The 14,642-nt window shown below is 28.2% G+C and overlaps 1 protein-coding gene and 1 long non-coding RNA gene across 4 annotated transcripts in view; one reads left to right on the forward strand and one right to left on the reverse strand.

Moving 5' to 3' along the window:
* LOC106694103 (uncharacterized) overlaps positions 1–12,280 on the forward strand; it is a 32,017-nt gene extending 19,737 nt beyond the window's left edge. Inside the window, exon 5 of the long non-coding RNA XR_001345370.2 lies at positions 12,195–12,280. This is a non-coding gene — a long non-coding RNA (uncharacterized LOC106694103). The remainder of the gene's footprint in view (positions 1–12,194) is intronic.
* LOC103577979 (CYFIP-related Rac1 interactor B) overlaps positions 7,736–14,642 on the reverse strand; it is a 67,159-nt gene continuing 60,252 nt past the window's right edge. For all 3 annotated transcript variants that reach the window (XM_053740849.1, XM_053740851.1, XM_053740850.1), the window contains exons 2-7: positions 12,997–13,138; positions 12,695–12,919; positions 12,306–12,628; positions 12,027–12,106; positions 11,823–11,949; positions 7,736–10,305 (exon numbers count right to left, since the gene is read on the reverse strand). In XM_053740849.1, the coding sequence (XP_053596824.1) occupies positions 10,168–10,305; positions 11,823–11,949; positions 12,027–12,106; positions 12,306–12,628; positions 12,695–12,919; positions 12,997–13,081 (978 nt within the window). In that variant the 5' untranslated portion in view covers positions 13,082–13,138 and the 3' untranslated portion in view covers positions 7,736–10,167. The remainder of the gene's footprint in view (positions 10,306–11,822; positions 11,950–12,026; positions 12,107–12,305; positions 12,629–12,694; positions 12,920–12,996; positions 13,139–14,642) is intronic.

Genomic DNA, 14,642 nt, shown 5'->3' on the forward strand with positions numbered 1-14,642 from the left:
TGTCGACACATTTCATAGCCGCTTGTTCGATTATATATACATATATAAAGAAGTATACGTTTAGTTGTTAAATTTTGAGATGTATCTTAATTATTAATGTAAACATTTTATAACAAAAGTGAACAATTAAAATATATTAATTATTCATTAAACCATCTATTACTATTTATTCATTAATTTGAATGTTCAGCTACCGTTTTTTTTATATTATAGAAGCAATACATCTTTGAAAAGAATGAAAGTCATTAAAACGTACTTTGGAAATAACAAACATGAAATAAATAAAATATATAAAAATAATTTTCTTAGGCTCTAGTCGACTGTAATCTTTGACAATACCGGAAAATAACTGGATGGCAGCACAATCCACGTACAATTATTGATAAGTAGGACAAAAGTCTTAGACACTTTCCAGAAGCTTATAAATATTATCGTCATGAGAAAATTATTATTAAATATATCGCATGTAACAAGTAGTTATAGAACATGTGTGAACCGTTTGAAAATTTTTATTGAGGTAAATCGTTTTGTATCTATCTATATAAATGAGTAAATACAATAAGCTTCTTGTGGTCTAATGACTTAATATTTTTTTATCGTGTAAAAGAAATGCTTCCGGATCTGTTAGGAAATTTTGAATTTACTTTCATTTTTAATATTAAATATCATTTCTCTAATGCTGATGCAACATCTGAAAGAAATTGACCATGCTCTCTCTTTTTTTATGAATATTATAAAATATAAAAAAACAATTATAATATATATATATATATATATATATATATATATATATATATATATATATATATATATATATTAGGGCGATTCGAAAAATAACAAATTTTTTTTTTCTCCTCGGAAACAGGTTCAAAAGTTTCATTTAGATATAAAAAGACGCCTGTGAAAATTAGAGCTCTTAATATTAACATTAAGAGGTTCCGCATTGCAATTTTTTATTTTCCATAATAAGAACAACATGGAAAAATTTTTTTTTGTTTCTTCTGATTTTTATAACTAGCTAACCATGCATCATAGAAAAAATCAGCAGGCATATTTTTGTAGAGAATCGAATGCTCTACAAAAAAGTCTGTTTTCATTTTTTGATAAATTCATTTGTTCAAAAGTTATTCGAGGTTGAAGTTGAATTTATATTAAATTTTGAGATCTTTTTACTTTTCCTGCGAAACTATCAGACTTATCTCAAATTATTATAGGCCCTTTTTTGGAGACATTTTAATTTCTTACAAATTATTACCTACAAAGTTTTTTCGAATTCCGCATCGCTTTTTAGTTGTTTTCATTTTAATGTCAAGCTCTTAAAATCGATCAGAAGATTATTTTTTTTATGACGTTGAGATTAAAATGAAAATAACTAGAAAACAATGCGGAATTTGGAAAAACTTTGTGGGTAATAATTTGAAGGAAATAAAAATGTATAAATAAAAAAATCCTATAATATTTTGTGATAAGTTTGATAGTTTCGCAGGAAAAGTAAAAAGATCTCAAAATTTAATATAAATTCAACTTCAACCTCAAATAACTTTTGAACAAATGGATTTATCGAAAAATGATAAAAGACTTTTTCGTGGAGCCTTCAATTCCCTACAAAAATATGCCTGTTGATTTTTTCTATGATGCATCGTTAGCTAGTTATAAAAATCAGAACCCTAATAGTAGAAATAATCGAGGGCTGCCTAGATTACAAACTAGGCCCTCGCTAGCGATATCGAGGCAAAACTAGAAATCGCGCCACCTACAACTCATGCGTAAGTTTTGCTTGAACCAATATCCGTGTATGCTAGTATGTGTGTATTTTATTGTATACAGTAAAAGAAATCGATGTTTTTGTTATTACTTGATGATAAAGAACCGCTAAAATTTGATTCAGATTTTTAATATAAAATTTTTTTTATGTAATTATTGAATAAATAAAAAATATATGCTCAAACATATTAAAATGAAAATATTTTAAAGTTTACTTATTTATTAAAAAGTTCCAATCTTCTTTAGAAGTAGAGTTCAAAAAAACTAATTCATTTAAACGAGACCCAGTTAATCGACTACGCCGTTCTCTTTTAATGTCTTCTGCTTTTAAACACAAACGTTCCAATGGGACGGAAGTTGCAATAATACACAGGTATTTCATTGCAACATAAAATAAGTTTGGAAAAGCATTTTTCATAGACAGCCAATATTCTATTGGGTCACTTTCCATTGGAAATTCCAATGTTTAATTCACTCTAAAGTTAACCTAATGAAACGTATCACTTACGTATGACTATTAAAACACGAATTTGATTCACTTGATTAATAATGATTAATATCAAAGAACAGAATATTGTGAATAACTATGAATAGAAATATACCAAATATTAATGTCAAACTGACAAACAAAAGTGTAATGAAATGAGAAATAATTATTATTGGACACGCGTCAGTGGAAGGATTGATAGTAGCATTCAAAAAGTTAGGCTAGACAAATTAAAAGTACATCCGTTTTTTGTTTTAAATTTTTTTTAAAATTATTTCGATTTTTTTTTATTATAAAAAAAAAATCAAATAATCGATTCATCGGTACTTGAGAACATCGAGAAAAAATAATCGATTATAGAAAGAAAAACATCGATGTTCGATTAATCGATTTTTTTTTGCCCATCGCTAATACAGTGAATAACCTATTATATCTCAGTGTATAAATAAATACTTAATTTTAATAATCGATGCAATTGAAAGACTTGAAGATTGTCATTTAGATGATTTATTAAAAATATTACAATGTAGTGTACTTCCAGAAAAATATGTGATATTAAATCGTTCAATAATAATGATAGTTAATTAACGATATTAATGATATTAATGAAGTGAAGAAATAATAAATTCAATATTACCATAATTAATAAATGTTAAAATATTCAAATTTTAAAATATTACAAAAATAAATAAATTATATTGTACTGGCTTTTACAATATTTGTTTCATAAAAAAGTTTTTAAATTATGCAGATTATCAATAATTATTATATTTAAAATTAGTAATTTAATTATTACAAATAATTTCTATTTCAATTTTTCAAAATAATAATTTATAATAGTTTATTTGTATTTGATCAATTTAGAACCTACAATTGGAAATCATGATTTAGTATCGCCATTTTTTATTTGATTTCTAGGCAAACTAGCCTGGCGCTAGCCAGCGCCTCGATCTTATACTGGCTAGCACCTGGCTAAAATCTAGTAAAACTAGCCAGGCGCTAACTAGCGCCTTGAATTCATTTTTACTAGGGAAGACGCAAAATGAAATTTTTTCATGTTATTCTTATGGAAAATAAAAAAGTTCAATGCGGAACCTCTTAATGTTAATATTAAGGGCTCTAATTCTCACAGGCGTTTTTTTATATCTAAATGAAACATTTGAACCTGTTTCCGAGAAGAAAAATAAAAATTTGTTATTTTTTGAATCACCCTAATATATATATATATATATATATATATATATATATATATATATATATATATATAAATATATATACATATACATAGGTATATATTAGGGTGGGTCAAAAAAATCATGTATTTTTTTTTTTTACACTTACGATCAAAAATTGAGTTGCTGGACACCTTAAAAAAATTCTCACCAAATATGAGTTCTTAATTTTAATAGGAAGATCCTCCGCATCGCAGTTTTTTATTTTTTTCTCAGTCCAATAGAAAAAAATTTATACCTCATCATAAATTGATTGTACAAAAAAATGTTCAAAAAGAATTTTGTAGGAAATTGAATGCTCTACAAAAAAGGTATCTTACATTTTTTCCGTAGACCTCACCATTCCAATGATATTGATGATGTAAGTTTTATCATTTTAAGACAAAATTCATTATTGTTTATGAATTTTATAACTTGACAATAAATGACTATTATTGAATGCGCAATACTAATTTTTGTAGGAAATTAACTGCTCTATAAAAATGGTGTCTTATGTTTTGACGATTAATTTAAGCATTCAAACGATATTCATCATCAAACTTTAATGTGTACTGATTTTAAGAGTTTTTGATAAGATAATCAATAAAATTTCTATGTAATTTATAAGTTTTTAAAATTTACACGAATTTTAGTTTTTATCAGCTAAGAAACTTCAAAATATTTATCAAGTTTTTTTTTATGTGTAAGTATCTTAGTTTGCATTCAAAAAAATAAATTGTACATTATTTATCGCTTAGTTAATTATTTGTTGATAAAAAAAGCAAAGTTTTCAATATAAATGATACTATAATATGTTTCAGTTTTAGAGAAAAAAAATGTTCAATAAGTTATAAAAAAGTTTTTTATTTCAATTTTCAACTGAGTTGTTAATTTTCAACAATTTTTTATTGTAAGTAGGGTAATTTTTTCGATGCTCTTTAACAACTTGCAATAAGAAATGAAATACAAACCAAAAATTCTCTATAGAAGAAATTTTTCCTAGGACAATATCTAGCTATATTGGAAAAATTTTTATAGCCGTTTTGAAGACAAATTTGAAAAAAAACATAATCGTGATTTTTAATAATTAAAAATAAAATGTTTAGAATTATTGAAAAAAAATTTTCAAAAATTTTGAAAATTAAAGTCAAATAATACTTACATTAATGACGAAAAATGGAATTTGTATGAAATTCATCATTAGAATTGAAATTTTTCTGTGTCTCATCAAAAACTCTTAAAATCAGTACACATGAAAGTTTGATGATGAATATCGTTTGAACGCTTAATTTAATCGTCAAAACATAAGATACCATTTTTATAGAGCAGTTAATTTCCTACAAAAATTAGTATTGCGCATTCAATAATAGTCATTTATTGTCGAGTTGTAAAATTTATAAACAATAATGAATTTTGTCTTAAAATGATAAAACTTAAATCATCAATATCATTGGAATAGTGAGGTCTACAGAAAAAATATAAGATACCTTTTTTGTAGAGCATTCAATTTCCTACAAAATTCTTTTTAAACATTTTTTTGTACAATCAATTTACGATGAGGTATGCATTTTTCTTTATTGGACTGAGAAAAAAATAAAAAACTGCAATGCGGAGGATCTTTCTATTAAAATTAAGAGCTCATATTTGGTGAGAATTTTTGTAAGGTGTCTAGCAACCCAATTTTCGATTGCAAGTGTAAAAAAAAAAATAGTTGATTTTTTTGACTCACCCTAGTATACATATATATTAGGGTGGGCCAAAAAAAGAACTAATTGTTTTTTATTTAATTACCGTGAATATATTGTTAAAGATGATGAAAAAAAACGTCTGGTAAAGTTTGAGCTTTTAATATTAATATTAAGAGGTGGCACTTCGTGATTTTTGATCTCTCATTTAAATGACATGGAAAAAAAAATTTTAAGCTTGGAATTTTTTATCTCAGCAGTGGCTCATTGTGCAGACAAGGTCGAGAGATATGTTTGTAGGGAATTAAATGCTCCACAAAAAAAGTCTCTTATCATTTTTTGATAAATCCATCTGTTCAAAAGTTGTTGGAGCTTGAACTAAAATTTATAGTAAATTTCGAGATCTTTTTACATTTCCGGCGAAACTATCCGACTTATCACAAAATAACACGTGATCTTTTTTGTAGAGAATTTAATTTCCTACATATAAACTCTAGTAAAGTTTTTCGAAATTTCGCATTTTTAGGTAGTGTTTTTTAAAAATGTAAGTATTGCATTTGTCCTCATGGTTGATTTTTCAAGGAATTTTGTCATAACCTATCATAATTAGTTGAATAGAGTTCGAAAATACGATTCGTTGAAAAATTTATATATATATATATATATATATATATATATATATATATATATATATATATATATATATATATATATATACAGTCGAGTCTCGTTATGAGTCCGTGAACCAGGATTTCCACGGAAGACCTTCCCCCTCCACAACGTGAAAAAAAGTTAATTAATTTCAGAGTCTCGATATGAGTCCGTATATTCATGAAAAGAAATTAAGAGTTTGTTTATCATATTAGTCCTATTTACATGTAAGAAACATAACACTCAAGTCAAACTGACTCATAACGAGATACTGGAAACAATCACGTATACACTCACACGCTTAAAAAGTAGGGGAAGTTCAACTCACAACTGTCGCCTGCGCTGACAGAGTGGGGGTACACAAATTCTTAGAATTATATTCCCCTACACCCCTTTATGCGGGTTCATAACGAGACTCGACTGTATATATATATATATATATATATATAGACTTTTAAACCAAATGTAGTTTCTGACTCAGCTCGGCAAGCTGAGTTTAGATGTAGCAAAATTTTTCGAAAATTCCATCATGAGAACAAATACAATAGTTAGATTTCTATGAAATCTACTGAAAATTCGGGCGTGTGTAGGATTTAAACCGTGGACCTCGCGCTCCAAAGGTTAACCCGCTACCCGTTGACCTAAGAGATTGACTTGAGAAGTAAGTTTCGTATAAACTTCAGGTACAGTAAACTTTCTATAAAGTTTCGGTCTCGGGGGTAGGAAACTATTCAAAGTAGATCTTAAGTAGGCGTGGCTTATTTTTTATAAATCAATGAATCCAAAGCATGGTAACTCACCAATACACTGAAATAGTGCCCGGGAAATTCAAATATTCGTTTTGTAGTGATAACTCTTAAAAGGGCATAGCCGGATTAATATGGAAATTCTGCCCCCACGGCTTTTTTGACTCATACGTAGGGGGTCGATTTAGTGTCGAATGAAAATAATTCACCTAAATTTTTAGCTCTTTAACTCAAACGGTTTTCGAGAATTTCAAAAAAAAAATGTTTTTTCGAAATTACTTTTATTTTTATAATAAAATTTGGAATTAATCAATAATGATTTTTTTCTAAATAATATTAATAAATGATATTTTTTATGAAGAATTGACATTTTTTGTGTTTTATAATCTTTAAAGTTAATACTCCAAGCGGAAGCAGTTTACCCCGCTTTTACACCGATATTACTCCGCTTTTACACCGGTATTTTAACACTGCCGAATTACGACTCCTACTCCGGTGTAATTTCATTTTAACACTGAGCGGAGTTAAAATGAGTTTATTCTTAACACCGTTCTTTTGACAGTGTAGAGAATCAAATTTTCTGAAAAGTAGTTTCATGCATTTTTATTGTAAATTTTGTTATTTAGTCAATATCAACTAAAAACCCAAATTATTATTAAAAAAAAATTATTTTTGGATCCAATACAGAAAAAAAAAATAAGAATCCTAGTAAAATTACTGGGGAGACTTTTGAAGAGTTTTAAATTAATTACAAAATGCTGCAAACGGACCAGAAAACTTTTCATAGAATTTATTCATTCCTATAAAATCTCTATAGGAATTTATGAGAATCTATTGGATTCTAAGAGAATTTCTAAACAGGGTTAGCTATAGAGAATCAAAAAAAAGTTTTAACTTTCCTATGTATTTTAAATGGAAAACCTTGGAAATCAAATGTAAAGTAATTAAAAATAAAATTAGGGGCTGAAACTTTCAGGGAATTTTTTTCCGTGTCTACAACAACATTTTGAAGTGGGAGTGAAAAAATCAAAAGTAGTTGTTCCAAACAGAACACCCTAATAAAAATATGGATTGCATATGGACAAAATTTTCCTTATTTTCTGAATAATATAGATTAATATGTCTATTTACATGCAATTATTATATTTCATATATATTTTTATTTATTAATAAAATTTTTCTCTCTTGCAATATACATTTTATATAAGATCATAAACTTTAAAAATAATATTAATGTTTTCTAGTTTTCTGCAATATATATGTATATATATATCTTTGGTAAATTATCTGTGATAATTTGTTTAAATTTATTTTCATTGTGTTTTTGTAAATTATTTAGTTTTTCAGAGTATCAAGTTTACCATGAAGGGTGAGCAATATATCATCGTTCGTTGCCAAGTTATCATACTTTTATTTTTCGCTTGTTTTAAAGTTTGTTTAGTCAGAATTAAACATTCATTTATTTTTCAGATCATCTCTCAAAGATGAATTATTGCTAACTATATCAGAATGTTTGCATTTTAATAAAATTAATTCTACACTTTTCATTATTTATAATTTAAAAAAATCTGTTATATGCATGGTAAAGTTTGAATTTTTTTTTTTCATTTTATTAATTTAGCTTTGTAAGATGTAATCTTCCCAATTTTATTTTTTCGTCGATTCATAAGAAAGTTATAATGGATAAAATTATTATAAAATTTTAATTAAAATAAGAAGGCAAATTATTATCATAATTTATATAAATCACAATATACTACAATATATTTTCTCTAATAATAATAATGGTAATTATTTATTTATTGAATTGATTCAATTAAATGATTACAATAATAAATTCTTATTTTTACTGTTTGAATATTTGTTTAACCAATTAAAATTAATTAGTGTATTTAAAGTTCCTTATCAAAAAAATCCATGTGGGAATCCAGCATAAATTTATATATAGAAATAGATACCCACATTTTCCTACATAGATTCCTATTCAAATTTATAGGTACGTTTCTGTATCGATTTTCATACAATCTGATATAGATTTTTTGATAAGGTTATCATTCTTATAATTAATTTTGTTCATTTAAGGCTATTCACAAACAGTGCCCCCTCCCCGCTTTTCAATAATTTTTAATGACTTTCAACTCTGCTGCCTGATTTCAAAACACAGTAACTGACAAAAATAAAACTTTTGAAATATGGATTGAATGATATCCACAAGACCCCGCTGGAACTAAAAATACTAAAAAATTGAATTGAAAAAATGGTCTCTTATTGTGTTTTGAAATTGAACAGCCGAACTGTCTTAAGTGTGTCAAAAATTTATTAATTAATTAAAAAAAAATCTAATCATTAATTGAAAAAAAAGACAACGTAATCGTAATTTTGCTGAGACCCTTGTAAGAAAAAAAATATTGACAACGGGGCCGGTCTTGGCACAGTACTGGGCTACCCAGGCTCGCCCTCCGAGATCTGACCAACGTTCAAGTCACGAGTCTCGGTTCGCCAGTCTTGGGCCAAGATTCGGCCACTACTCAAGTGACAAGCCTTGGTTTGCCAGTGTTGGGACAAGATTCAACAGACGTTTAATTGACAAGCCTTGACTGCCAGTCTTGGGCTAAGATTCAACAGACATTTAATTGAAAAGTCTTAGTTTGCCAGTCTTGGGACAAGATTCAACAGACATTTAATTGGCAAGCCTTGGTTTGCCACTCTGAGAACAAGGTTCAGCCAATACTCAAGTGACAAGTCCTGGTTTACCAGTCTAAATAACAAATGGTATCTAAAAACCTCTGGCTTCTGTGTATAGCGTAACAGTCTAGTAGATCAGACACTAGCCTAGCAGCCATGGAGGACCAGGTTCGAGACTCAGCAAATGCAAAAAAAAAATTAGTTTCATCGATCTACCCGATTTCTTTATTGTACAAATTTTTTTCCATATGTAACTATCACCTACATGTCTACTAATCTTTTTTTTTTTTTATTTATTTTTAATAAGTGTAATGAGTGCTTATTTAGCTACAGCCTTGGCACAATATTGGCGGTCGAAATTGGTCCAAGACTCAAATGCAGTTTTGGCACAATACTGTCACTCAAGCTTGGCTCGATGCTATCATGTCGATGCTTAGACAGACTTGGACCAAGCTTGGGCTTCAAGCTTCCCCCAGAGATAATAAATTTTTTGCCAAGCCTCGGCCAAGCTTGGGCCTATCGTTTTCTTATAAGGGGATATAGATTTTCAAAGAATTATTTACAGTTGATATCAACTGGGAGTTAAACAAAGTTGTTAAGTAAATTTCAGTAAAATTCATGTCAATTTTATAATTCGAATTTCCGAATTTCTTACGCTAAAATTTATTCAACAAATTTTGTTTCACTCTTAATTGACAACAACTGTAAGTTAATCTATGTCTCGGCAAAATTACAAATACGTTGTCTTTTTTTCAATTAAGGTTTTAATTGTTTTTACTTGATTAATTAAATTTTAATACGGTTATTACAGTTGAAAGTCATTGCATATTTTTAAAAAGTGGAGGCTACTGCCTGAGAATGGCCTTAAGTGATACTAAATAAAAAAAAATATTTTTTTTGTTTCAATTTCGAATACAACAACCACGTTGCTTTGATAATCATGCTGCTAAAAGATTTTTTATATTTTTTGGTGTATTTTCTTCATTTAGATGTTTTGTTGTATATTTTAAAGCATTTAACAAGCCCTCGCTTTTGCAAGATGGTTGATCTTTTAAAAGTTTTACGCATCCTTTCACCTGTAATTATACATAAATAGTTGTAAAAATATAAGCTCTAGCGGATCTAATTACAGTAAATTACTGTACTTTTTATTTGCAGCAAATAACGGTAGAAAACGGTAAATTGTGGCAATTAACGGTAATTTTGTCGTAAATTTTCTCGTCTATGATGAAATACCGCAACATTACCGCAAATTTGTAGTAAAATACTGCAGATTTGCCATAAATTTACAGTGAACCCAGTAAAGACATTGACGTAAATTTGATGTCAGAGTGACGTTACGCTATGTCATCATTTACGTAAGATATAAAAGTCATAAATGAGCCAGGTGTGACTCATTATTTGACACTTTTTTACGTAAGATTATGAACAAGATTTGATAGCAGTAAATTATGAAAAAATCCTGGGCGTCTGCTGGGTTCGAACACGGCTCCTCTTGGCTGACAGCCCTAAACGTTGCTCACTGGTCATATCACGAGAGTTCAAGTCTTATGCTTAATTGATGTATTTAGAGTGAAATGCCGGTAAAGATAGAGTTCATAAGTTTTCGTGATGGATTTTTACAAAATTTAAAAAAACTCCATGACTTAATGAATGATAATTATAAAAAATTATATAAAATTTGATTAAGTTTCTTCAAATTTTTTAATTTTCTGTTGTGATGTGAAATTTAAAAAATTTTATATAAAATTTTGCGAAACGTTAAATAATTCCACAAAATTGTATGAAATTTAATCGATTGAAAAATTGCAATACTAAACTTTACAATCTTAATATCAAAAGAGTTCAAACTGTCGTTACATTTTCTTTGTCATCCTCAATAATATTTTCGGTATATTATTTAAAAAAATAAAGTTAATTTTTGAATGCTCACGCATCATCGATTACTTTGTTCAAAAAATATTCGACATTCAGTTGTTATTTTTACACATTTACACATTTTTGAAAATTCATTCTATGATTGTTTTATTTTAATAAATAGATGATAAAAAACTATGACTCGGAAATTACATCAGCATTGCGTAAAATACTGACTTGTCACTGATGTAAAGATATGATTCAAGAGTGACATCCATATTACGTATAACCGTGACTTTGCTACTGACATAAATGTATGATTTTAAAATTACTTCATTATGATATACAATAATGACTTTATTACTACGTAACAACGTGATGTAGATTTTATGTCAAGCGTACGTAACACAAGTCATAACTGTGACGTCATACAAGATTCATGCTTACATCAATATGATGTCAAGTTTTTACATCATATTAAAGTCATGTAGAACGTCAGATTGACATCAAATTTACATAAGGTGCCTTGAAATTTCTATGACTTACGTATGACGTCAAAATAAGGTCATGTGTTCAATGGGTAATTACTATACTTTTACCGTAAAATACCACAATTTGCTGTAAAATGCCGCGGTTTAGCGTCATTCTTCCGAATACTATAAATTACGGTAATTACCTCAATTTAGATCCGCCAGGCAGTTCGATATAAAGTAAAAAAGAATTTCTATCAACTTACATCAACGTTAGAGCCTTTAAAGAAAACACCTTGTGGATGAACATGATCGTAAAGGATAACTAGCCCAACCATTACTCGTAAAACAAATAACTGTGTTTCTTCTCGTTGAAATTGTGCCAATAGATTCCTATAAAAATAATATAGAATCTTAACAAAAAATACTTTTAAATAATAAATATTATTGCATAAAAATAGTATACTTACGAATTCTCTAACATCCTTAAACAAACTTTAGCCATTGTCCCCAAAGTCTCTGTAATATTCTCTCGTGGTATGTCTTCCCTCTAAAATCACATGTTATGAATGACGAGGTGTGTCAGCAAAAAGTAAATCATCAGCGATATAGGAAACTGATTATCATGATTGTTACAGGTGGACAATTTTAAATGAAAAGGGAGTGATGAACTAAAACATGATGATATATCTTTTAATTCATCATATAAAAAGATAAAGATGCATAATGTGAGGATATCATGAACTTACCTCCATCAAGAAAGTTATAGTAGCGTGGCTTAAGACGTGAAGCATGGGTGTGGCGTGAGCATAAAATAAGGACATGCGGTTGGCCAGTTCATTGCCAACAATCAGTTCATTCTCTGGATTGTCTTTGGCTTTTGTTAACGTTCTACGATAATAACTGAAGTCATTTTGAATTGCTGGTGTTTTCATTTTATGTTCATCGAATTTGAAGACAAATTCAAGAATTTCTGCGAATTGTTTTACAAGTGCTTGCTGAGTTTCAAGATGTTGCATAGGTGATAAATTCCCAGAGCATAATTGACCCAAAATTTCTGGTACAACACGTTCTAAAAACATTTCAAAATGTTATTATAAAGTTTTTATTTAATAAAAATATGTATTCAAATAAGTACCAAGTTCTAAAGAAAATTCATAGAATCTTTTCAGCTTAGCCACAAGAGGTACGACGGTCAGGTACGCCTTGCGCTGGCATTCTTGTGTAGGAACAGAAATTGCTTCTCGAATTTCCTTACCAGCACCTTTGTAGCACTGAATCTCTTCTAAAATAGATTCAGAATTTTTTAAAACTCGTTGTACAGCTTCGAATGTATCTCTTTCATTTTCGGATGGTTGAGCGTCTAAAAAACAAATTATAATTATTTATTAGCAATTTATCAATGCAATTTTTATAGAAAATTAATTATTTAATAATTACTCTCGAAATCCAGGAAGACGTCATATTTTTGCGGAGCACAACAGGTCGACTCGTCACGAGCCAAAAGACTGAGGAGTTTTCCCATAGTCAAAATCTCTCAGCTTTATGCTTTTTGTCAGAAAATTTATGCCTTGTATAGCATCTGAAACATAAATAATGATTTTATTATTGATGATAATTGAATTATATTTTTATTTTTTTTTATTTGTAAAATATATACCCGGGAAAAACGAATTATATATGGCCATATATAAATGCGACATATATGACCATACATGGAAATTGGCGATATATGGGCATATATAGTTTGATATGACTATATATAGCTTGATATAACCATATATGACTTGATATGACTATGTATAGAAATTTTAACTAAAATTAAAAAATATTTTATTTTTTAATATTCTGGCAACGCAGAGATTATCAGATCTGTGAATAATTAAATTCCTAATCGAATTGGATATTTTTTAATTCAGAGAAAGAACGCTAGATTTATTAATGACCGCACCCGTTTCAGTAGGATTCGAACCCGGGACCTTCCGTACGAGAGACCGACGTTTTGACGATTAGGCTATGCGACCGACAGTTACAATGAAGTTTAGTTGTGCTACGTAAGATTGAAAGAGTATAATCACTTTCGAAAAAGCAAAATATAATGATATTGGTTGATTGATTATTGTTATTACAGTAAAAATTGGTTGATTGATATTCGATGTGTATGATATCGAGATGCATAAAATTTTTATGTTTACTTTTATGTATGACCATATATTATTATATATACCTATATATATAGTTATATATATCCATATATAGGAACAATCGAAAATTATATATTCCCATGCATTGTTATATATGTCCCATATATGGACATATATGATCTATACATATGTCCGAATTACATATGACCATATGTAATTCGTTTTTCCCGGGTATATATATATATATATATATATATATATATATATATATATATATATATATACGTAGCATTGTTACAATAATTACGATCGATCAATTTCGGCAATCTACGCCGAACATCGATTTTTACATATTCCGTCTCTACCTCATTCGTAGTGACATATTACAAAATACACCGCTGAACTGCGTACACGCATTCAAGCAATATTAATTTGGCATACTTTCTTTTACTGTGTTAATTACGTTGGTTAAATAAAATATTTATTTAACATTATTAGTTGGTTTAAATAATTTATTTTGATATAATTAAATTTTACCCTTAACCACTAAATATATACATATATATATATATATATATATATATATACTAGCAGCCACCCGCCCGCTTCGCTGGGCACACTATTAATTTTAATCTTTATTTCTTATATTAAATACAAAATGTATATTTTCTTATCGATAAATGAAGTGAATTTTTAAAATTTTTAGTCAGGAAAAATAGTACCAGTCAATGCATTTGTCATTCACAGATTTCCGCATTACCCATGAGGTACTGTGTATTGTAATGCGTCCCCGTTATTTAACGTTGCGGGATCCCCAGGAGGCATACACAACAAAAAAAAAATTAAGTTTTAACTTTTTACAAAAATTTATTTCTCATAATGAACAAAAATATAACAATCACTCAATACTTATCAATGAATAAAATTAACAGTTTTATACAG

The sequence above is a fragment of the Microplitis demolitor genome, chromosome 7, assembly GCF_026212275.2.
Source record: "Microplitis demolitor isolate Queensland-Clemson2020A chromosome 7, iyMicDemo2.1a, whole genome shotgun sequence".
In the NCBI taxonomy this organism is placed as follows: Eukaryota; Metazoa; Arthropoda; class Insecta; order Hymenoptera; family Braconidae; genus Microplitis; species Microplitis demolitor.